Raw genomic sequence first — 23,751 nt, forward strand, 5'->3', positions numbered from 1 at the left:
GCTTATCTTACCATGAATTTTGTGTTTTTAAGATGTACTCTGACAAAGAATAATAGTACAAATTTTCATTGGTATATTTCACGTGAGATTGTTACTTGCTTTTAAATTCTACTTTTAAAATACATGTAACCCTCACTTGGACTTTGCCATCTCCTGGAACTCTGGACTGAGCCTAGTGGGTTCTACCCTAGGGTCTACAACAATAATGGGTACCAAAGCTCTCTGACACTATTTCCCAGCATGCTTGGCGTCAGGGGTGTGAGCAGAATGGACTAGAAGCGCCTGCTGAGGCCACTATGGAGGTTCTACATTGGGAGATATAAACAAGCAGTTTGCTGGACCAATGATGAGCAAGGGCTGTTCAGCCCCCTAAGTGGATGACCAGCCTGATTCAGAGACAATGTATATTTCTACACTGCAATTCAACACCCATGGCTGGCCTGTGCCAGCTGACTTGGGCTCGCACTGTTCAAGCTAAGGGGCTGTTTAATTGCAGTGTAGATGTAAAGGCTTGGGCAGGAGACTTGGGCAGGAGACCCAAGCGGGAGGGTCCCAGAACTCAGGCTCCTAACCGAGCCTGCCCATCTACACTGCAATTAAACAGCCCCTTAGCCCAAATCAGCTGGCATGGACTAGCCATGGGCTTTTAATTGTAGTCTAGATGTACCTAAAGAGACTAGCTTTAGTTTCAGTTTGAGCTTTGAGTGTGGGGGGAACTGAGAGAGAAAAGAACAGCTCAGGGAATCTCTGATTAATTCCCATGTCCCACAAACGGAGCCTGAACTGCTGTTGGATCTAGTGCCTGGGTCAAGCAGTTCCAGCCCTGCAGAGATCAGCATCCAGAGTGACAATGGTCTGACCCAACACCGACTACTGAGAGCCAGATGAGACCTACACAGGACTCCAGACCACGGAGCTAGGAGAGGATCCTGCCCTACCCAGGGGTGAAGACATAGTAAGGGGGCCCTTTCTGTTTAATCCGTCCAACATTCACAGAGCTGCAGCACTCGTCTCAGGACTCAACCTTAACATACCATCTGCTTGGAAAGGTGACGGGTGGATCTGGGGGCTGGGAAGTGTTGTGAGCATTGGGAGGTGGAGAATAGGTTGATTTGTTAATGATTTATTAGTTAACCCTGACCCCTTCCTTCCCCACATTCTATTTTCCTATTCCCAGTAAAGCCACTCCTTTATTATACTGTTATTTTTGGGTGTGTCATGCATTTGCTGGGGTTTGTATTAATATACTTTATTGTTTTTCTTGTACTGGGCTGTATACTCCTTGCCAGCACTGGTAGCATAATTTATTTTCCCAAGGGATAACACCCCTTGTGTCTTGGGCACAGTGAGGAGCCACCCTGCGTGGATGCATCAGGCATTCACAAAAAAAGAAACCATGGCCCAACCCACATGAGGAGAGTGGAGAACCCAAGCAGGAAGCACCAGGAAGGAGCTTGAGCCACATATTAAGAAACGGACTACTTACAATATGTAAAAGACCAAACTATATTAATAGAAGTATAAGAGCATCTATTATTTTCTCCCACGGATATAAGAAATGGTCCTTTTCATTTTGTAGTTTTTATATTATGAAAATGCCAAGCCCTCTCTCAAAAGTTAAAGTGACATTATCAATCAGAAAATCACATTTGTGTCTGCAAATTTTATACCTACCATAGATACAAGTAACAACTAATATGTCTGTAACTAAAAGTAGCTAATGAGGAGAAAATATTTTCTTCCTTTTTTTTAGTTAAACAAACTTTAGTCTTAGTCAGTGTCACTGTTTCTCCTCTATGGAGTTAGTGTCTTTCTTGCTAAAAAGGCCTTAGTAAACATTAAGGCTTCCGCTGGTCGAGAATTTTTCACCAGAATAATTTTGACAGAAAATGCCTTTTTGCAAAAATAAAAATTTCTTCTCCCCCCAGCTCCAAACCAGGGAGGCTGAACATTCTGGCTCTCTGCCTTTCCAGTTCCCAGAGCCGGGGGAGAGGAAGGAATGTTGAGTGGCCAGGCTCTCTGCCTCACCTCTCCAGATGCCAGGCTGGAAGATGTCAGTTTCACTGAAGTTTCTGACCAATCAGCCCAAAAGCTGAAAACATTCTGTTTTTGATCTCCTGAAAAATAATTTTTCTTGATGTTTTTGTCCCAGTTCAAGATGAAATTTTTTCAGAACTGAAATTTTACATGGGAAGGTATTTCCATTTTCAGGCCAGCTCTAATTAAGGCCCCAACTGAGGGAAACACTCCTATTTAGAATGGTACTTAACATGTAATTAAGTTGACACTTAATTAGGAAGAGGGAAATAAAAAAATAACTTTTTTTTTAAATTGTTTTTTATTTTAATTTCAGGATATACTTTTAAAAGGTGCTCTATAAGAAACATGATTTTTTTTAATTAATCCATTTAAAAATGAATTCAAGTTAGCAATGTCCCTTTAACATGTTAAAGTTATGGTCACTAGAAAGTTTCAAGAAATAAGTTTGTTCTCTTGTATACAAAAAGCGGTGAAGATTGTGCTTTTTCCCCACAAATCACCAAAGTAATTCTAGAAAAAAAAGATTAATGATTAATGTAATGCAAAGTTTTCATTTTGTGGTTGTTAATAGTTTTAAAGTTATAGAGATGTATTAATGTTCACAGAAACAAGTTTTGAATATAAATGTAACAGAGGAGATTTTTGCAGCACATATTAGAAATTCCTAAAAGAAATACATACTAGAAAATGCATAATGCTTTACTTTTTGGTGAAAAATGATCAGCTACGAACTCTCAATTATTGCACTAGTAAGGGCCCAATTCTGGCCTCAACAGCAATTGGCATCCCTGTTACTGAAATCAATAGGAACTGCACATAGCTATGTGAGAGAAAATTTGTCCCCAGCAATAGGATCACAAAATTTAGATCCAGATTCTGATCCAAATACAAACATCTCCAAAGGTTGGGGGATGATAGGAATCAGTATTTCATTTTGGCCTGTTAGAGAGATTTTATTTATTTTATTATTTTTGTATAGGTTTTACTATGGCTAGTAACACCATAATTATCCTCATAATTATTCATGGATTTATCCTCACAACATCCCTGTGAGGTATGAAAGTATTATCTGTTTTACAGATGGGAAATTGAGACAAAGGACTTGTCTACACAATACTTCAGTCAACACCAGTGTGCCTTTCAAACAGTACTACATTAACATAAACTAGAGAACATTCAGTGTGCACCAGCCCGGTTCACACAGGCGAATTAATGCCTGACACGCTAGTGCTGATTAAAATTTACACCCCTTCTGGTGCAGACAAAAGCACCATGTACACAAACCCAAAGAGAGGTCAAATGACTTGCCCAAGCATGCAGTGTAGTTGTAGTCACATCGGTCACAGGATATTAGAGAGACAAGGTGGGTGAGGTCCTATAAAAGATATTATCTCACCCACCTTGCCCAAGCATGAAATCTATGGCAGACCTGGGTATGGAACTGAGAAATTTCTTAACTGATAATTTGTTGTTAGCAGCTTCTCTCCTCATTCATCACTAATATGTAACATATCCCACCGTGGAATTTAGAGGCGGGCCAATAACATTGCCAGAGGCTCTAAGACTAAGCCCTGACCTTCAACTCAGGGCAATTAAAGAGTTCTTCCAAAGCTGTAAAAACACTGCAGCAAATAATTATTAGCATTAAAACAACTTGATATAATGTTTTAATTAATCTGAAGACAACATTTCCCTAAGTCTCCCTTTAAAGAAAAAATTCAATTTGTAATTTACCAGACTAGTAGGGCGGGTTGAATGAGGAGAGACATTGCTAACAGAAATTTCTCATTCTCTTGCACACCTTCTCTCCTCATTCATCACTAATGGGAAGTAGTGAGCAGTGAATCACAGAAGTGTGTGTGTGTGTGTGTGTGTGTGTGTGTGTGTGTGTGTGTGTGTGTGTGTGTGTGTGTGTGAGAGAGAGATAAACAGGGTTTTAATTATTAGAATAGAATAATAGGCAGGTATGGAAATTCCCCCCATATATAGCAAGGAATTATGTGGCAGCCAACCTAGTACAATCTTACTACCAAAGGATGCCTCCGCAGAAGAATGGAAACTTGGTTTGCAAATCTTTCTCAGATGAGGTTCATACACTTTCCCCACAAACCCTCTAGGGACTTCTGTCAGTAGTTTCCCAGATTCCTAGCATGCCCACTGGTGCAGGATTTTAACATCTTACCTGCAGCCACTTTCAGGCCATAAAGCCTTTGGCACTTGGGGTAGAATGAGATGAACAGGGTACAATTGGCATGTGTACTCCATATACTTCAGATATATCTTTATAGCACTAGGAATGCCCATTTGTCACAACCATCTAAAGGAATACCAAGGGTTAGAACAAAATGATGAGAAAACTATTTCCCTGGAATTGCAGAAAGAGGAACTTAGCTTGAACAGAAAGGTTACTGGAGCTTTAAAAATAACCTTTTCCTCATGATAAGAGCAATGTGGTTCTTGCATAGATAAGGGAACAAATTCCTAAGAAAGGCCACCCATAGGCTTATCTAATCTGAAATTTGAATTAACCTTGGTATTTGATGATACTTGGATGGGAAGTCTGATGTGCCTTCCTACGGAACACCACTAGGACTGTTTTTCATGTTTTATGGTGCTTGATTGTAGGACTCCAATCAACCATTTTGGAGAAACTCTAATGTAGGTGAGATCACCAGAACTTTGTGATTAATATTAGATTTGTATAGTGGTAGCATACAAGGGTGAAGGCCCCATTGTTCTCGGCATAAAGCGTTAGTCCTTGCCCCAGAGAGTTTTCTATCTTCCTCCCACCAGAAACATTAATTTGACTAGGCACAGTCAAACATTAATTTGAATAGATCAATTGATTTACTGATTGAGGTCTCTCTAGATACCAAAATGTATCAGAGGCTAATGGAGAATCCCTGCTGAACTACACATCTCTACTGATGCTGTTAACTGTAGGTGTTCCTGGTCCAGATGAAGGAGTCCCCTCCTTGAAGAGGTCTGGTCTTTTCTGCAGGTGCAATGTAGGTTCCTTTGCTGTCTAGCAAATCCCAAGTGAGCAACATAATTGCCCACTACGTGGTTTCTTGCATCTTCTTCTGATGCAGCTGGTACTGTCCCCTGTCCTAGACAGGAGATTGAACTCGAAGGATCAAAGTCCAATCTCATATGGCCACGTTTAGGGGTTGGCTTTTTGTTTTGTTTTGTTCTGTTCTGTTCAGACACACCAGTGATATAGCTGTCAAAGTGAACTAAAGTATTTTTGACATTGAGATTTTTGACATTTGTCTTCCAAGTATGCTTCCCATCCTGCAAGGCTTGCTTCCATAGTGAGCTGGCAAATATGGTTGGCTTTCAGCATGTTTCTACTTACCTGTCTACAAAGGGGCATTCGGATGTGATCTAAAAATGACTTTTAATCTTGCATTGCATCGAGCGTGGTTACATGTTCTCAAATGGAATTTTTGTAGAAGCATTTTTGAGAAACCCACCCAGAGAATAATGCTGATACATAGCATCAGCAATCCACCCATTACAGATAATTAGCTCTGGATGACCACTCTCATGAAATGACTGATGAAATGAAGTTTTGGAACTTTACAAAATTTTACCATGATAGTAAAATTATGGCCAGAGCCATGCTTGGTTTGACCTCTGGGCAACCAATGCTCTGCATTGGGTTCACAAGATCATCTTGATTTTGAACTTGTGACTATGAATCCCGGCTAGTTATGAATGGTCTGTTTCTCTGGACAGGACACTGATTGGCATGTTGTCTAGGTGCATAGCTTGTGACCTGTGTCTTGCTGTGACTACTACCAGCCAAATCTGAAGATTCTGGGTGTGGAGGGTGGATCGGAATTAAGGATCTTATACAGGAATTGTTAGCTCTTGTATACAAATTATATTTTTCCCTTTGTCATGCTGAGAATGTTTTCATTTGGAGGAAATTTTATCTAGGTTCCATTGGATACTCCTGCTCCAGATGTTTCACTCTGTGACAGCAATAGTTTCTAATTTGATACCCTTGGTATTAGTAAAAACAACAAGGAGTCCTTGTGGCACCTTAGAGACTAACACATTTATTTGGACATAAGCTTTCGTGTGCTAGAACCCACTTCATCAGATGCATGGAGTGGAAAATACAGGAGCAGGTTTAAATACATGAAAGGATGGGAGTTGCCTTACCAAGTGTAAGGTCAGCCTAATGAGACAATTCAATTAACAGCAGGATACCAAGGGAGGAAAAATTACTTTTGAAGTGGTAATGAGAGTGACCCATTTCAGACAGTTGACAAGAAGGTGTGAGTAACAGTAGGGGGAAATTAGTATTAGGGAAATTAAGTTTAGGTTTTGTAATGACCCAACCACTCCCAGTCTTTATTCAGGCCTAATCTGATGGTGTCCAGTTTGCAAATTAATTCCAGTTCTGCAGTTTCACATTGGAGTCTGTTTTTGAAGTTTTTTTGTTGAAGAATTGCCACTTTTAGGTCTGTTACTGAGTGTCCAGAGAGACTGAAGTGTTCTCTTACTGGTTTTTGAATGTTATGATTCCTGATGTCAGATTTGTGTCCATTTATTCTTTTGCGTAGAGACTGTCCGGTTCGGCCAATGTACATGGCAGAGGGGCATTGCTGGCACATGATGGCATATATTACATTGATAGATGTGCAGGTGAACGAGCCCCTGATGGTGTGGCTGATGTGGTTAGGTCCTATGACGGTGTCCCTTGAATAGATATGTGGAGAGAGTTGGCACCGGGGTTTGTTGCAGGATTTGGTTCCTGTGTTGGTGTTTTTGTTGTGTGGTGTGTAGTTGCTGGTGAGTATTTGCTTCAGGTTGCGGGGCTGTCTGTAAGCGAGGACTGGCCTGTTTCCCAAGGTCTGTGAGAGTGAGGGATCGTCCTCCAGGCTAGGTTGTAGATCCTTGATGATGCGCTGGAGAGGTTTTAGTTGGGGACTGTAGGTGATGGCTAGTGGTGTTCTGTTACTTTCTTTGTTGGGCCTGTCTTGTAGTAGGTGACTTCTGGGTACCCTTCTGGTTCTGTCAATCTGTTTCTTCACTTCACCAGGTCGGTATTGTAGTTTTAAGAATAGATTGATAGAGATCCTGTAGGTGTTTGTCTCTGTCTGAGGGATTGGAGCAAATGCGGTTGTATCTTAGAGCTTGGCTGTAGACAATGGATCATGTGATGTGGTCTGGATGAAAGCTGGAGGCATGTAGGTAAGTATAGCGGTCAGTAGGTTTCTGGTTAGGGTGGTGTTTATGTGACCATCGCTTATTAGCACTGTAGTGTCTAGGAAGTGGACCTCTTATGTGGACTGGCCCAGGCTGAGGTGGATGGTGGGGTAGAAACTGTTGAAATCTTGGTGGAATTCCTCAAAGGAATGCTATGCTGCTTTCAATGCAACCACTCAAGGCTTGACTCAGTACATCTCCAGTCATTTTGAACACAGGAAATTATTTCTCTTCTACCGTTCTGTAATCCCACAACAGTGCAGCTTTCTGGGTAGTGGAATCTTCATATGCATCTATACAGGTCACAGAGTGCCTGAAAGTGTTCCTTATGCTTTAAGATGGAGCCAGCCTGTGGCTCAGGGGAGGGGTGGAAAAGTGGACCCTTTCCCACCTTTCAGAATCTGAGCTTCTTTCCCAGGCAGAGAAAGGGTCCGTGCACTGAAAGCCAGAATAATAGGAATAATTCCTATTACACAGCAACCTGAGTTAGGACTTCACAGGAGTGACTTTTGGATCCTTTCAGGGGGGTTTATCACTCCAGACCAGGTCTATTGCAGGACTTATCCCCTGAGCTGGCTGGATAGAGTCATGCTTATCTTCAGAATTCTCTCCTGAAATGTTCAGAGGCTCTTGACTGGGCTTTTCTGCACAAGAGTCGTGGCTCTGGCCAAACTCAGAGCTCATGTTCTGGCAGTGCTAAGGTCAGTTAGTTGTGAACAAATAGGGTGTAATTTGCCCTCTTTAGGGCCTGTAAGTGCTGCTTCATATAGGGAATACTGCTTAACTTTAGCCCAGTGTTTGTAGGATAGAATCATAGAATCATAGGACTGGAAGGGACCTCAAGAGGTCATCTAGTCCAGTCCCATGCACTGATGGCAGGACTAAGTATTATCTAGATCATCTCTGACAGGTGTCTAACCTACTCTTTAAAATCTCAAATAATGGAGATTCCACAACCTCCCTAGGCAATTTATTGCAGTGCTTAACCACCCTGGCAGTTAGGAAGTTTTTCCTAATGTCCAACCTAAGCCTCTCTTGCTGAAATTTAAGCCCATTGCTTCTTGTCCTATCCTCAGAGGTTAAGAAGAACAATTTTTCTCTCTCCTCCTCATAACAACCTTTTATGTATTTGAAAACTGTTATCATGTCCCCTCTCAGTCTTCTCTTTTCCAGACTGAACAGCCCCAATTTTTTCAATCTTCCCTCATAGGTCATGTTTTCTAGACCTTTAATTATTTTTGTTGCTCTTCTCTGGACTTTTTCCAATTTGTCCACATTTTTACTGACATGTGGCACCCAGAACTGAACACAATTGTCCAGTTGAGGCCTAATCAGCATGGAGTAGAGCAGAAGAATTACTTCTCGTGTCTTTCTTACAACACTCCTGCTAATACTTCCCAGAATGATGTTCACTTTTTTTGCAACAGTGTTATACTGTTGATTCATATCTAGCTTGTGGTCCACTATGACCCCCAGATCCCTTTCTGCAGCACTCCTTCCTAGGCAGTCATTTCCCATTTTGTGTGTGTGCAACTAATTGTTCTTCCTAAGTGGAGTACTTTGAGTTTGTCTTTATTGAACTTCATCCTATTTACTTCAGATCATTTCTCCAGTTTGTCCAGATCATTTTGAATTTTAATCCTATCCTCCCCAAAGCTCTTGCATCCCCTCCCAGCTTGGTATCATCTGCAAACTTTATAAGTGTACTCTCTATGCCATTATCTAAATCATTGATGAAGATATTGAACAGAACTGGACCCAGAACTGATCCCTGCGGGACCCCCCTCATTATGTCCTTCCAGCATGACTGTGAACCACTGATAACTACTCGCTAGGACCGGTTTTCCAACCAATTATGCACCCACCTTATAATAGCTCCATCTAGGTTGCATTTCCCTAGTTTGTTTATGAGAAGGTCATGCAAGACAGTATCAAAAGCTTTACTAAAGTTAAGACATACCACATCTACTGCTTCCCCCCCATCCACAACGCTTGTTACCCTGTCAAAGAAACCTATCAGGTTGGTTTGACATGATTTGTTCTTGACAAATCCACGCTGACTGTTACTTATCACCTTATTATCTTCTAGATATTTGCAAACTGATTGCTTAATTATTTGCTCTATTATCTTTCCGGGTACAGAAGTTAAACTGACTGGTCTGTAATTCCCCGCGTTGTCCTTATTTCCCCTTTTATAGATTGGCACTATATTTGCCCTTTTCCAGTTTTCTGGAATCTCTCCCATCTTCCATGACTTTTCAAAGATAATCGCTAATGGGCTCTGATATATCCTCAGTCAGCTCCTTGAGTATTCTAGGATGCATTTCATCAGGCCCTGGTGACTTGAAGACATCTAACTTGCCTGAGTAATTTTTAACTTGTTCCTTCCCTATTTTAGCCTCTGATCCTACCTCATTTGCACTGGCATTCACTATGTTAGACGTCCAATCACCACCAACCTTCTTGGTGAAAACCGCAACAAATAAGTCATTAAGCACATCTGCCATTTCCACATTTTCTGTTATTATTTTTCCACCCTCATTGAGTAACAGACCTACCTGTCCTTGGTCTTCCTCTTGCTTCTAATGTATTTGTAGAATATTTTCTTGTTAGCCGTTATGTCTCTAGCTAGTTTGATCTCATTTTGTGCCTTGGCCTTTCTAATTTTGTCTCTACATACTTGTGTTATTTGTTTATATTCATCCTTTGTAATTTGGCCTACTTTCCACTTTTTGTAAGACTCTTTTTTATTTTTATTAGATCATTGAAGCTCTGGTTAAGCCAGGGTGGTCTGCCATGACTGAGTGGAGCAAGGGATTCTGGAGACAAGACACTACAGTGGTGGACCCAGGTGGTTGAAACCACCATCCTGCCAAATACCCAATTCAGGAGGGAAGCAAGAGAAAGAAAGATAATAAGTTGTCATTGCACAAAAATAAATAAAAATTAAAGTTATAAATCAAAATGGTTGGGAGAAATTGAGCCACCAACCTGTTCCATCGCTGGAGTCAGAAAATCTGGAGGTTGGGATTTTGTTCTGGAGCTTTCAAAAACATTAGACCACCTCTGAATTCCACAGAATTCCAATTCTTTAACCCATTAGTGATGTATGAGGAGAGAAGCAACCTTCCCCCCATTGACGGACCCAGGTCACAAGTTCTGATCCAAACTTTCCCAAACTTGAGGGTAGTTCAGATCCACTTTGCTGGTCCAACCTCGTAGTTTGAACAAGTACTAAACACTTTAAGTCAGAGACAAGTAGTGCCAGATCATAAAGCTATGCCAACAGAAACCACCTGAGAATCTAGAACATAAAGAACATGAGAGCTGCCGTACTGGGTTAGACCATAGTCCATCTTGCCCAGTATCCTGCCACTGACAGTGGCCTGTACCAGAGCTTCAGGAGGAGTGTACAGTATCAGGCAATTTTGGAGTGATCTATCCCTGTCTTCCACTCCCAGCTTTTGGTAATCAGAGATTATGGGTCACCCTGAGCATGGGATTGCGTCCCTGATCATCTTGGCTAATAGCTATTGATGACACATATCTGGCACCTACATGTCACTGAGATATATGTTTAGTTGTTGAAGAATCTCCATTCCAATATAGTTCTAAAGCATCATTACATATCGTAGAGAAGAAATATTTCCTTCATATTCTCCCAGGGTAAAAATTCAGGTACACCTTTCAAGTGGATATTCAAAAACATAATAATTACATCCCAAATAGATATTTATCCAAATATTTCTGAACTCAACTGGTTTATACAACATGGGCCCAATTCACCACTGTATTACTGCAGTTTTATGTGAGAGTAACTTAAATTGTTCTTATAAGTTTTAACAAATGTTTACCTGTTGGCCATTCCTAATAGATTTTTGTACCTCCGAAGTCCAGAAAATCTGGGATACACAAAGAACTGTCTGTCCAGGCCACTCTCTCACCCAGTTAATACGTAGAGTTCTTGGATAGGCTTCAATTGCATCAGCAATCACCTAGTCATGGGGGGTGGGGGGAGGAAACATAGTGTAGAGTTGAGACACACAGACAGTGTTCAGATCTTGAGTCAGTTTAGGATAGGCTCCAATTTTAGATCCAACACAGAACTAAAATTGAAGGGGTAGTTGTGCCTGGACATTTTAATCCCAAACCCGATTCTAAAGAATGAAGAGGTTCAAAGTTGAGGTTCATTTGGACTTATCTCTGTCAGCTTCTTTTCTAATAATGGAATAATGGTCCTGATTCTCCTCTAATTTACACAAGAGTAATCCAATTGAAATCAATGTAGCTGCACTGGAGATCACAGTCAAGGCCAATAACTTTTCCCCCCATCAACAAAACTTACAACCAAAGCTGAGGCCATTTACTGATTAAATCTTTACATTTTTTAGTGTTCTGCAAGTGATCTAGAGAAAATGCAATGTTAAATGAAACATTTGAGCTAAAGTCTGTTATTAGTTTTGTAGTTGTAAGTCCCAGTGACATCAATAGAAACTAAACACAGAACCAATGGCAGAATTTGGGCCATAGATTTGACAAGCTTAACATTTAGCTCATCTAAATAATATGAAGTCAAGTCAATGTAAAAACCAAGCATTACATTCAAAGAACCTCAACAAGCCACAAACAGATTTAAATCTAAGTGAAAAACTGACCTGAAACTTTCAGCTTTAAGTTTGCTTCAAAAAATTGTGTGTTGATACCAAAGAAAATTTCAAAATAATATAAAGCAAAAGACTGGCTAGATGGAATTCTGAGATGACTATATTTAAATTATACAATGAAAAGTCAGTGTGAGAATTACTAATTTTATCCTAAATCTCCTGCAGTTCTTACTCTCTCATGTGAATGCTGACTGTAACAGAGAAAAGTTGGGAACACAGATGTGTCCATCATAATAAGCATATACTGCACCCAAAACTGAAAATTTCTGTGAATTAGAAGTGAACAGAATTGTTTAAAAAACAATAATAAGCTCCCAAATTAAGAATTGATCCTGTGCCCAGATGTACACATGCACATAATCAAAAAGTAGAATAGTCTATGTATTTGAGGAGACAGCACACTCAATGTTCTTCCACTGAGAAAATGATGAGGTTTGTTAAGATATTCTGATCTACATTATATATTTTCCAAGATCACTCAAGTGGGGTGCAGCCATTCAAAGCAGTTTTTCATCTTATAGAATAGTTACTTGTATATCATCTACAGAAATGGAGAAGTCAATAACAAAATCACAAAAAACAATGTATACAAACTTCCACAAATACACTGAAGTAATTGACTCCTTCTGCATATCCATAAGTTAGGGATCTGGGAGAAGAAAACTTTGCCAGGTTCCTTCTTGTGGAATTTTTCTTTAAGTGTTCCATTTTGGGTGGAGGTGCAATCTTGCAGATTGGGAAGAAGTTTTGCAGCCAAATCCTGTGAATCTCAGAAATCCACAGGTGGCTAGGTTCGTCCACACTTATCCTCTGGGCTTTTGTACTGATTCTATAACCTTCCCTACCCTCCCTACGTTGCTCATACTGCAGGGATCCATTAGAGTTGTGCTGCCAAGGAATCCTTAGCTCGCGTTGCCTCTGGAACACCCTTCAGAGGAAGATTCCTAGGCCAGAGGGAGAGCTGTGAAAAGTTAATAGAACCAGCTGCCTTGACTTTACATTAGATTTTCCAGGGGTTATGGACTATGTCCACACTTCCAGCCCCATTCTTTCCACTACAGATTCCTGACCCATCTGAGGGCTCTCCATAGAGGTCTGTTGTAGGCAGGGTGGTGCCACAGACGTGAGCGATTTCCCCTGCTCCATTGGGAAGGAGAGATCAAGGCTGAAAGTCTGCTTCCCTATCAATGCTGCTCAGTTTTGGGGAAGAATCTGGCCAAGAATAAATAGGGAACTGTCAAGCTTCTTTTACACAATCCTGAGATCCAAATGTATCATTTAGCACTAAAAGCAGCAGATAAACTTTAAATTGCCACCAGAGCCCCACTGCTGGAGCCCCAAGGTAGCGGCAGCGGGGCTCTGGGGGCTATTTAAAAAGTCCGGGGCTCCCGCTGCTTCTATCGCCCCAGCCCTTTAAATAGCCGCCGGAGCCCCGCCGCCAGGGCTCCGGTGGCTATTTAAAGGGCCAGGGCGGTAGAAGCAGGGGAGCCCCGAGCCCTTTAAATAGCCCCCAGAGCCCTGCGGTAAAGGGGGGCTCCAGCTGCCTCTGCCACCCCGGTCCTTTAAATAGCCGCTGGAGCCCCGCCGCTTCCCCAGGGCTCCGGCAGCTATTTACAGGACCAGGGCAGTAGAAACAGGGGAGCCCTGGGGTAGCCCGCGGACCGGAGTTTGCCCAACCGCCCACCCCTTTAGGAACCGGTTCTACACCGGCTTCTAAATTTAGCAACCACTTCTTGCGAACCGGTGCGAACTGGCTCCAGCTCACCACTGGGCCCGGGCCAGCCCCCATGGGGCACAGGGAGGGAGCACCATCCAGCCCTGCTCTGCCCCCAGCTCGCTCCAGCCACAACCCCAGCCCGAGCTTGGGCACCGGCCTCAGTCTAGCCCCTGCCTCAGCTCCCAGGTCCACTCCTGGCCACAGCCCAGTTGCAGTCCCAGCGCCTGGCCCCTGCCTCGGCCCAGCCCCGACCAAGGGCCCGGCTCCCAACTCTGGTTCTGCTTCAAGCTCCTGACTGCAGCACCAGCCTCTCTCACAGCCACGGCTCCCAGGGGAGGAGGCGCGGACAGGTTCGATTACAGGTAAGGGAGGGTGCGTTGGAAAAAGTTTGGGGATCACTGATTTAATCTTCGTTGGGATTCAGTCAGACCTACTTCAAGAACAAGGAACACTCAATAAAATTAAAAGATAGTAAATTTAGAATGAATTAAGGAAAGACCTATTTACATGGAATATTAAAAAAACGAATCCTCACCTCCCTTTGCTATGTGCACTAACAACTTGCAAGTTTCATCTTGCCTTCCACTGAAGTATCAAGCACTGGGTACTGCCAGAGGCACAACACCAGGGGGTCACCCAATGAAATTATAGGCAACAGGTTTAACACAAACATAAGGAAGTACTTCTTCACACAACGCATAGTCAGCCTGTGGAACTTGTTGCCAGGGGATGTTGTGAAGGCCAAAAGTATAACTGGGTTCATGGAGGATAAATCCATCAGTGGCTATTAGCCAAAATGGTCAGGGTGCAACTCCTCGCTCTGGGTGTCCCTAAACCTTTCACTGCCAGAAGCTGGGACTGGATGAGAGGGGATTGATTCCTTGATAACTGCCCAGTTCTGTTCATTCTCTCTGAAGCATCTGGCACTGGCCACTGTTGGAAGACAGGATAATGGGCTAGATGGACCCAGTATGGCCCGTCTTATGTTCTTATAATACCAGACCAAAAGGACCAATGATTTGATCTAATATGACAAATCCTTCACAAGGTCCCATCATGTATCATCACCATTTTACAGATGAAACTGAGATGCAGAAAGACTCGTATGACCAAAGTCACACAGGAAATTAACTGAACCTGAATCTCCTGATTTCCAGTCTAGCATCTTAACCAAAAGACCACCTTTCCTCTCCACCTCTTATGTGAAAAAGCAAAACAACAGAATGGAAATTGTTCATTCAAAATCTGGGTTTGCATTATTTTAAGGCTTTGGCTGTCTCAGAATGAATCAAAAAGCATTTTACTCTGCATTTTTAACTGTTGGAGAGACTGGTTTCTCAATAACTAGATTCAGACACTGAAGTATTAAGTATGGAGGAAAGAAACAGCAATACATACAGTTAAGGCTCAAAAAAAATCTGCTAATAACTTACAATATCTTTATCCAATACAAGTTGTACAAGCTATCCTAAGTGGCTTACTAATCACCCTATATAGTCTCAGTATTATTCTACAATATTTAGAGAGTCATAATATGAATAGAAGAAAAATTAAGACTATAAAATCTTTCAGAATTGAAGAGATTCTTATTTAAAACTTCACCATATATTTTTATTAAGATTCTTTTCCAAATAAGGTCCTGTCCTGCGAGATGTTGATTGAAGAATTTGAGGGTGTTCAGCATCGCCCAGTACCAGACACTTAGGGTGTCTCTACACTGCAATTAATCACCTATGGCTGGCCTCTGTCAGCTTACTCAGACTCACAGGGCTGTTTAATTGCAGTATAGATGTTGGGCTCGGGCTGGAGCTCTGAGAGCCCAAGCACAAATGCGTAAATTGCAATTAAACAACCCTGAGCCCGAGCCCTGCAAACCTGCCTCAGCTGGCATGGGCCAGGCCCGGGTGTCTAACTGCAATGTAGACATACCCTTAGCATCTATAGGTCTGGGAATTAGAGACAGGAAATGTCATACCAGTATTTCAGAGCACTCCCGGTAGAACCACCAGAATTGCCTCTATGTTGCGCTTAAATGCCCCATTTCAGCAAAGCAATTAAGTACGTGTTTAACTGTAAGAATATGGCTAAGTCCCACTGACTTCAAAGCACACTCCTAAGTGCTTTCATGAATCGGGGCCAAGTGAATATAATAATTTTGTACTACATGATGTAACATACTATGGCATTTCTACACTGGATTACTTTGCTTGATTGTTCCATCAGGAATGTATCAGGAATGGTACAGACTGCATTGTCATGTTTTATTGTACACAGAATAAAACAGAATATATTTTATTACCTTGTGGATAGAATTTATCATAGCTGCCTCCAACTCAACGAGCCACTTTTCAACTTGACCTCTAGCTTTAGATGTTGAGATTGTGTCTATGAGTTCCACAACCTCTCCTTCACTACTCTTAATATGTGTAATGTCTAAAACTTCAGTAAACTCGACACTTGCAATTCCTTCAAAACACTTTTTCAAGTGAGGGTTTACCCTGCAGAAAACAAAACAAAACATACAGAATTTAAGACTACATAAATAACCAAACTTTACTTTAAAACTCAGCCAAACTATTTTCCATCAATACTATAAAAGAAAAAAGGAATGTACTTCTTAAAGGTATTTTTGAGGAATTTACTTTAGAAAAACATTTTTAACCTGCTAATGTTCAAAGATTTACACACACACATACGTACATTTAAAGATTTACATACACACACACACACACACACACAATGTTTTTAAAGAGCAATTTACATTTTTTTAACATTGTTCAGGTCCTCAGCAATTCAAACATTGTTAAGGCTCAGGCACAACTGGTGTAAGTGTTGATCTTCCTATATAATCTAAAACCCTTTTTGAGTTATACATTCCATACAAATAGTTACATTAAAACAACACTGCAAGTGAAGCGATCAAACAAGTTGCAAGTGAAGTGATTAAATGCAACCTTAATTCTGCTCCTTGTGCATATAAATTACAATAAAGTCTTTCATTACATGATAGGATATTTCTTTCTTTATTTTTTGTTCCCACAAAGTCCCCTGTCTCATTCATTGCACAGTATGTACACTTCTGAGTGAATGAGTCAGTTGTTCAACCTTCATTTTTATCCTCACTGTTCAGTGAACAGTCTTCTGGTGCACTCACTGCACACTGCATGACAAACTCCAATACTCTACCCACAACTGAATATCACTTTACTTAACAAGTATTTTCATTTGCTTCAGTGGAACTACTTGTGGGGTAAGATATTGTTTAGTATAAGTGAGAGTTTCACAATCTTGCCATGAATGAGGCAGTAGTCCTACAAAGTATGAAATCCATTATTAACATACAGTTTAAGATGTGCAGAGGGCATTTGCAGACCTTTGCATTGGGGTGAACTGTACCCAAAACTCCAATGCTTAGTGTCATCAGAGGTCTCCCAGTCTCTACATCAAGCTCAGTCCTCCATAGGTAATAGCAGGAATGCGATGCTTTTTTTCTAACTTAGCTTTCAGTCTCTACCTTGACTCTCACTTTACTGAATTTCTCTAGTGTGCAACCAGGATGTTTGGCAAAACATACTGAATTTAATTAATACATATTTTAAAAGTAACCACTTTTGGTTTGGATTCTTCCTTGATAACTCAAGGCCTGTTCTTGTAGTTACTTCAGATGCATAAGTCTCAATGAATAAAATGAGAATTCTATGAATGGAGCAGCTACAGGATCACTCTAAGCTACTCTTAAGATGCATGTATTAGGAGCCTCACACATATATCAAATATTACTGTACCGTGTAGGATCTTTGGTCTCTGAAAGGATCTCAAGGAGTTCATCGTTAGATAAGAAAAAAAATCTGGGGAAGTAAAGGCGCTTCTTTTCTAAGTATTCATTAAGTCCCTTAAGAATTAGTTCCAGCAATTCATTGCACTTCTTTAGCTTTTCCAACATCTTGTCTATCATCACCACTGTCAGAACATGTTTGTCCTGAAAAACAAAATGAAATTATTCCACTCAGAAAAGGTTGATGTCATACTGAGTAGTTTGCCACTCTGACATAGGAAGAAAAATCTGGAACAAAGTTACCTTTGAAGTCCTCTCTATTTTGTTTGAAATTTTGCTTTAACCGATAGCATTATCTAGTGCATATTTTATTATACGTGTTTTATGTTAATCTTCTTTAATATCTGATTTTTTGAAGGTATTAAAGTGAATTTTTAATCATCCACAATTACTATATGAAAATACAATCCAAAACATAGGATCCAATCCTAAACTGATCTACATCGCCAGAGTTTCATTGACTTCAATGTAGCTACATATATTCACACCAGCTGGGGATCTGGCCCATAATCTGTAGTCAGCCTATATAATTCACTAACATAGAAAATCAAACAGATGGCATTAGATGGATTTTTTAAGAAAAGCCTCTGGATAATTTTATGATCAACTACTGTACATTGATCATTACACTTTGTCACACTCTGTACCTCAAAGTCGCATCCTGGAACCCTCATATTCACCATGGTGATATGATTATGATATGTTTTGTACAAAATATATCTTGTGAGGTATCATTTTAAAAGTCTTGATCTGTTGGATTGCATGTACTATCATTGTTTGTGAAGTTATGAAGCATTGCTATGTACGTTACTGAAATATGTTGTGAGGTTGAGAGATGCTCACAGCCAAGCTTTCAAAAAAGTACCAGCCAGATGTGCTGATGGACCATTAAAGGGAATCCACTCTCCCATCCCAGAGACTTCTCAAAGAGAGCACGTATGCAAGAGAGACTGTTTGAGCAATGGGAACTGCCTGATCCCCACATCCCAGCAAAGATCTTTCCAGCAAGCTGGAAGAGAATATAAAAGAGGGGAAATGACATCATCACTTGGCCTCTCTCCATTCTCAACTCAACACCTGGAAGAATGTCTGGAGAACGAAGACTTTGAACTGGGGAAGGGTGGTCCCATGCTGGAAAAGAGTCCCAGCCTGTGTATTGAGGATCTGTAACCTGCTTGTACCATCTGTCAGGGTGAGACACTGCTTGATTCAAATCCAATTTAGTTTGTAGAACGAATTTATTTTTATTTTTTAAGTAACCAACTTTGATCTCTATGCTTGCTACTTATAGTCACTTAAAATCCATCTTTCTATAGTTAATAAATCCATTTTATATTTTACCTAAAACAGTGTGTTTTGGTTGAAGTGCTTGGGAAATCTCAGCTCAGTTTACAAAGGCTAGTCAGTGTGTGTCCATTCCACATTGAGCAAATGGTGAACTGGATAATGAACTTATACTGGCCAGCCTTCTGGCCAGCGCAAGACAGTAACATTCTGGGTTGCAAGGCTAGGGAGCTGGGAAGAATTGGCTGGAGCCTCTATTGTTGGTTCATGAGTGGCTGGGAGAGCATTCGGGTAAAACAGTTGAACGTGTCCCTGCCTGTGGATATCTGTGTAAGTGCAGTGCCTATCATAGCTTGACAACAGCATCACAGTGTGAGAGGGATATCCCAGGCTGGTGGGACAGAGGATTCAGCAGTCCCACAGTCCAGGTTGCACCCTGGGGATCCCATCACACCCTTCTAAGGTGGTAATCAAATCAAATGGGTTTACAGCATCAATAGATTTCTGCACAGGTCAGAATTCCTTTTATCCCTTGTGTAAAACATTACATACACTCTGTCAGAAATATTGAGATGGGGATGTTGTGGGTGGCAGGTGTTTTCCTACCTGTGAAGGGTCAATATGGTTAGATGTCAGAGTTAGAATACCAGACTTGATCACCCATTACTAAATATTAAAGGGTGCTGTTGCTTTTTAAAATATAAAACAAAGGGAAATATTATAGGTTTTTTTCACATTCCAACGTGAACTGGATTTCTTATTATATTTTTGTTCTGTATAGAAGATAAAATAATTCATGTCAGGAATTTTATTGAGCCCTTTCTAAATTAATCCAGAATTTCAGCAAACAAAATTAATTCAAATGCTTAGTAGAGCTACTGTAATTATCTAAGTGAGTTATCTAATTTACCATAAATGAAAGAAAATGAGAGGTTTTGCAGACTTGTTAGTTCTAATGAATGTCATACTAATTGCAGAGAATGTGAAGTTGCTTGTGCATCAAGATCTATCTTTTAATAGGTCTTATGGTCAATGTATAAGCCAAAATAATACTCACCAAATACCAGTCTTTAAAACAAATTAAAAATCTAAATAAAAAGCGTTAAAATTATCCCATTCCAGTTAGCAATTATTTTGACCAGACATTTGAGTACTTGCAGTCGACCTACCTATGAAACACCGAATTAGTTGGTTATCTAGTTGATTTTGTTGGAAAGCACACATGCCTAATACCTGATTATAATGTTCCCTTGTAAATAAAGTATACTTTACATGAGCAAAAAAACAAAGGCAAAAAACCCCCCTGAAATTACTTGGCATTCTGTTATTTGCACCTTTAATTATATCAAACCAGAACACAATCTGAATTAAATAACTATTCATGCTTTTCAACCATATAAAGATAAACTGAGCTGTCAAAATTCAGACATAGCTAATAATTGGTTTTATAAGACAGCATTTAAAAGTGCATATTTAAGTACACTCTATAAACTGTCAAAGAATAAAGTCTTTGGTTTCCTGTCTTAGTATGAACATCATCATCAATTTTTCTGAGTACAATTGATCTTGCAATTCAAAACTGAATGTTGCCAAATGTGAGAAGGGGGAATCTTCACTGGTTATGCTTAGATTCTTTTCATATGTGAAAAAGAGGTAAGACAAAAATAAACATTTCAACTTTCAACATGGATTTCCTATCTACAGTTCTGGGGAAGCATCAAGAATAAATGAGAATGCCATTGTTCTTTCACATTCAAAACATCAGTGTCACTTGTTTGTAGGGTGACCAGATAGCAAGTGTGAAAAATCGAGATGGGGGTGGGGGGGTAATAGGAGCCTAGATAAGAAAAAGACCCAAAAATCAGGACTGTCCCTATAAAATCGGGACATCTGGTCACCCTACTTGTTTGATCACTTGCAGGAAAAGAAACTGTATTACAAACATAGTGGTTCAGCTAAACTAAGTGTATCTAAAGAGACCTGTTACAATAATCATATACCAGCAACTGTAGTTCCTATAAATTACTTTTAATTAAGGCTACATTTTAGTCACGGGTATTTTTAGTAAAAGTCATGGACAGGTCAGTAAACAAAAACTCACAGGCCCGTGACCTGTCCATGACTTTTACTAAAAATTTCCATGACTAAAACTGTGCGGGGAAACTACGGGGGTGCCGCAGGTGCTGGGGAGGGGGCACAGCCCTGGAGAAGCACCATTGGTGCTGGGGAGAGGGGAGGGGGTCCTTGGGGGGAGAGTCGCGGCCCGGGGGGGGGCACCGCAGTGCTGGGGAGGGAGGGGCAGCCCGAGGAAGCACCGCGGGTGCTGGAGAGGGAGGCGCAGGTGCTGGGGGGGGAGTCATGGCCCAGGTGGCATGCGGGTGCGGGGGGCTTGGGGCAGGCTCCCTACCCAGCTCCTGGGAAGCGGCGGCCCCAGCTCCTTAGCGCCACATGCTCCCTCGCTCTGCCCCAAGCCCTGGTTCTGCAGCCCTAATTGGCTGCATGTGGGGCTAGGAGAGAGGAGTTCCCCCCCCCCCGCAGGTAAACAGCGGCTCCAACCCCAAACCCTGAGCCCCCCGCCCCCACACCCAAACGCCTACTGCTGGGGGGCGGGATGTCCTGAGACTGCCCCAGCAGCAGTCAGTGAGACTGACCCAGGAGCTGCCCGAGCTGCTCAGGTGGCTTCTGGGCCAGCCACACGGGGCTGCTGCAGAAGTCACGGAGGTCACGGAAAGTCATGGAATCTGTGACTTCCGTGACCTCCGTGACAAACACAAACTACTTGTAATCTACCATAGACTTTTGTCTCAGATGTTTTAGCAAAATCTTGAATTTCTTCCCCACTACAAATTAACACTCCTCTTTTCTAGTTATCTAATTTATGAAAAGTAGAAATTAAATCACAAAGTAATTTCATTCTCATATGTCTTGCTTTAAAAAAGATATGTTAAAGATGCATAATCTATAATTATTCAAATTTGTGATGAAAAGTGAGGCAAGTAAAAAAAGCAGTTGTATTACCTCTCATATCAATTGTAAAGCACAATGGCATCTAAAGGCAAAAAAGCAAGGAGCAGAGTCAAGTTTTGTGATTTAAGAAGAAACAGTCATATTCATCGTGGAAGTGCCATCTTCTAAACCATAAAATCACGACACTATATTTCTGGACACAGAGTGCCATCTTCTGGGAAAATATTCCTTTCTGTTTATGACAGTGACACTTCAGAGAGGTTTGAATATTGAGTACTACAATGGGTTATCACAGCGCTCTGAAAAAAATACTAAATATAAATGGATGAGTCTGATTCTTGTCATTGTAAAATATATTGCATTCCAATAGTTATTTATATTTGGTTCCCACCCTAGAACTAGAAATTGCATATGCCATCAAAATAGTAATTTCCCATAGAATTACAGGACTGGAAGGAACCTCAAAAGGTCACCTAGTCCAGTCCTCTGCACTCAAGGCAGGACTAAGTATTATCTAGACCATCCCTGACAGGCGCTTGTCTAATAGAATTATAGGACTGGAAGGGACTTTTAAGATTGGATTTTTAAGACCAGGTTAGACAAACACCTGTCAGGGATGGTCTAGATAATACTTAGTCATGCCATGAGTGCAGGGGACTGGACTAGATGACCTCTGGAGGTCCCTTCCAGCTCTACAATTCTATGATTCCACAACCTCCTTAGGCAATTTATTCTAGTGCTTAACCACCCTGGCAGTTAGGAAGTTTTTCCTAATGTCCAACCTAAACCACACTTGCTACCATTTAAACCCATTGCTTCTTGTCCTATCCTCAGAGGTTAAGAAGAACAATTTACCTCCTCATTCTTGTAACAACCTTTTATGTATTTGAAAACTGTTATCATGTCCCCACACAGTCTTCTCATCTCCAGAGTAAACAAACCCAATTTTTTCAATCTTCCCTCATAGGTCATGTTTTCTAGACCTTTAATCCTTTTTGTTGTTCTTCTCGGGACTCTCTCCAATTTGTCCATGTCTTTCCTGAAATGTGGTGCCCAGTACTGGACACAATACTCCAGTTGAGGCCTAATCAGCGTTGAGTAGAGTGGAAGAATTACTTCTTGTGTCTTGCTTACAGCACTCCTGCTAATACATCCTAGAATGATATTTTCTTCATATTTAGCTTGCGATCCACTATGATCCCCAGATCCCTTTTCGCAGTACTCCTTCCTAGGCAGTCATTTCCCATTTTGTATGTGTGCAACTGATTGTTCCTTCTTAAGTAGAGTACTTTGAGTTTGTCCTTATTGAATTTCATCCTATTTACTTTAGATCATTTGTCCAGTTTGTCCCATTACTTCATTCATGGGGGGAAATGAGGGGTGTTAACGTGTCACTTCACTATGAATGGTCCCTTGAAATGTGTTAACTTCTTATGCTAAACAATCTGATCCATCTTGTATTTCCAAGACCTGAAGAAGAGCCTTGGGTAAGCTTAAAAGCTTGTCTCTGTTACCAACAGAAGTTGGTCCAATAAAAGATATTACCTCAACCCCTTTCCCCCCATCTCTCTATATACTCGATTTTTTGACTTTGCCATCATTTGTATACCTTATCAATATAAAACAAGTTAAATTTAATGAAAAGATGGCAGCATGTGAGAGCATGATAATGAAAATTTGTAAGGATGCTAATATTCTGAACAGTGTTCATATTGGGAATAACTTCAGAAGTTGAATGACTGCCAATTCAGAAAAGAGAAATATATCCCAAATAGAATTGCTGGGAAACTCAGAAAATGCTTCATTTTGTATATCATACTGCAAATGCTCCTCCCGACCTGTTGCTCAGAAAACAATCAGTGGAGTTTGTGTAATTTTATATATATATCCTGAAAAAAGTGCAGATCGAAATATTTTTTAGACTATGATACATACATGTTAACATTTATCCTGATTATACAGTGGGTCTCAAGAAGATACACAAAGGTTTTGTCCAGGTAAAAATGGACACTTTCACCTCC

At 40.9% G+C, this 23,751-nt stretch overlaps 1 protein-coding gene across 1 annotated transcript in view; it reads right to left on the reverse strand.

Moving 5' to 3' along the window:
* Nucleotides 1-23,751, reverse strand: part of DNAH7 (dynein axonemal heavy chain 7) — a 234,795-nt gene that overhangs the window by 145,293 nt on the left and 65,751 nt on the right. The window contains exons 19-21 of the mRNA XM_029910522.1: nucleotides 17,430-17,623; nucleotides 15,944-16,142; nucleotides 11,118-11,258 (exon numbers count right to left, since the gene is read on the reverse strand). Coding sequence (XP_029766382.1) covers nucleotides 11,118-11,258; nucleotides 15,944-16,142; nucleotides 17,430-17,623 — 534 coding nt within the window. The remainder of the gene's footprint in view (nucleotides 1-11,117; nucleotides 11,259-15,943; nucleotides 16,143-17,429; nucleotides 17,624-23,751) is intronic.

Source organism: Terrapene carolina, unplaced genomic scaffold, assembly GCF_002925995.2.
Source record: "Terrapene carolina triunguis isolate 2854851 unplaced genomic scaffold, T_m_triunguis-2.0 Scaffold62, whole genome shotgun sequence".
NCBI classification, from domain to species: domain Eukaryota; kingdom Metazoa; phylum Chordata; order Testudines; family Emydidae; genus Terrapene; species Terrapene triunguis.